This window comes from Echinococcus granulosus (assembly GCF_000524195.1).
Source record: "Echinococcus granulosus chromosome Unknown EG_S00027, whole genome shotgun sequence".
NCBI classification, from domain to species: Eukaryota; Metazoa; Platyhelminthes; class Cestoda; order Cyclophyllidea; family Taeniidae; genus Echinococcus; species Echinococcus granulosus.
In genome coordinates, this window is record NW_020170407.1 from 430,276 (window position 1) to 432,192 (window position 1,917).

The window sequence follows — 1,917 nt, forward strand, 5'->3', positions numbered from 1 at the left end:
CTTATATAATTCAATGCAGGAAGACTGGTAAAAGAACTTTCATTACCATTTTAGACGTTGCAAAGAGAAGTTTCTTCAGAAATGCCTTACAGTTGAATCTACCTAGTTGGCGACGAAAACTAAAGGGACTATTTGCAGGTGATTTTGGGAGATTTACTATCTACAGGGAAACATTTCCTCCACCTTTAAAGAATCGAATTATATATGGGTACTCAAATTTGAACATCTTAGTTAACTCAAGGATTTTAATTTCCACTTGCAACCGTCAAGTGCAACAGAAAGCAAAGCAATCGCGTTTGTGAAGCAGTAGATCAGAAATAGAAGAACGCACCCAGCATGCTGTCCAGTGCGAGGGTCAATGAAGGTTGTCGTTCGGCTGTTGTGGTCGATGAAGTATCGCTGGCCGGCCGCCGTATAGCGCTTCTCCCAGCCTGGTGGCAACGGCCGACTCTCGTCCATGCCCCGCTCCCGTGGGTCCTCCCATTGCGTAGTGCAGTTTTTATGATTTACAAAGTATATTCGGTTTGTCTGCGGGTCCACTCGACGCTCTGGGAATAAAAGCTCGATGAAAGGTTGAGGATCGTACACCGCGCATTCCAGGTAGACCCAAGACCTCATGATGCGTGAGTGCACCAGCTTGTGTTGACGAAGTTACTTGTGAACTAAGGCTCGAAACCTGAATTTGCGGATACCTACTCGTGTCCGCAGATGACTACGTACAGGAAGACAGAGTGATGAAACGCTTAACCCTTTAACGATGGGGCATTAGAGCTGCGTCAATGTGTCAAGGGGTAGTGCCCATGCGTCCCTCAGTTATTATTCGACCCACATTTCAAGCGGACATGCCGGCGAACATGACACACTCGATAGACACACAACTTGTGTCCACCGAAAAACAAGATAGTCTGCCTACTAGGAGCGGCCTGTTTTATTTCTCAAGAAAAGTTTTCCTCTGCATAGAAGAGATTTGAAGAATACTCGGCTTGTTTATGGATATAGCTGACGCAACCCCTTTTCAGATAAATTTATCATGAATTAGGGTTTTGAGGTTGAATACCCCCTACCTTAAGTCACCCTTCGCTCCTAGCAAGGTCTAATCCGATTAAACAACGATCGTGTCATGATATCCTCATTTTGGATAAATGGAAATGACCATACCTTGAAACCTTCACCACCAAGGAGGAAACGACTTAAGAATTTCATAATCATGTTATTTGCCAGCTCTTCAGACCTTAAGCTCTTGAGTATATTTTTCTGGCCCAGTTAAATACGGACCATATGAAAAACGTCGTAAAAACAACAATCAAGTCTATAAAATAAGCTGTTCTCTTAAATAAAAAGGCTTCAATCAATCGACTCAGATGTATTGTCACAATACCTTCTTATCAAACACACTAAAAACATGATCGTTCTGGCAGTCACTTTCCACGATTGCATTTTCATACCAGAATGGAATTGGAGCGCTTAACAGTTAATCCATTTTTTCCTCATCCCTTGAAGCACATCCCATTAAACAAATTATGAAAAAAAAAAAGGATTGTTCAACAAAATGCCGAATTCACTTTCTACCAATCAGAACAAAAATTTTGTAGTAGAACTGTGTATTGGGGGTGGTTAGTGCGCAGTATAACTGAATTGTACTACACCATGATTTACGGTGCTCAACCGGAAAGGATAGTTTTAAAAATGAAAAAAAACAAGTAGCCTGATAAAAGGACTTTTAACCCAATCCATAGGCGACAGTAAAAGCCTCGGAAGGGATGAGGCGAACCACCTCGCTACAATCCAGACAGGTTAAACAAAATCAAAGCAAAAATATAGTAGCTGAAATGGATGACAGATACTGGACACCAGCAAATAGTCAGTAGCGAAAGTTAGCACACTGTTCGACATACCTTATTGCAAGGTCCTGTAACA

General features: G+C 41.9%; 1 protein-coding gene across 1 annotated transcript in view; it reads right to left on the bottom strand. All coding sequences in view use genetic code 11, as the record gives it.

Moving 5' to 3' along the window:
• The window catches only part of EGR_04384 (NEDD4-like E3 ubiquitin-protein ligase WWP1), a gene marked incomplete at both ends in the record, with an annotated part of 8,646 nt that overhangs the window by 197 nt on the left and 6,532 nt on the right, over window positions 1-1,917 (bottom strand). Inside the window, 2 exons of the mRNA XM_024493633.1 lie at window positions 332-613; window positions 697-712. Of these exons, the coding sequence (XP_024351954.1) occupies window positions 332-613; window positions 697-712 (298 nt within the window). The remainder of the gene's footprint in view (window positions 1-331; window positions 614-696; window positions 713-1,917) is intronic.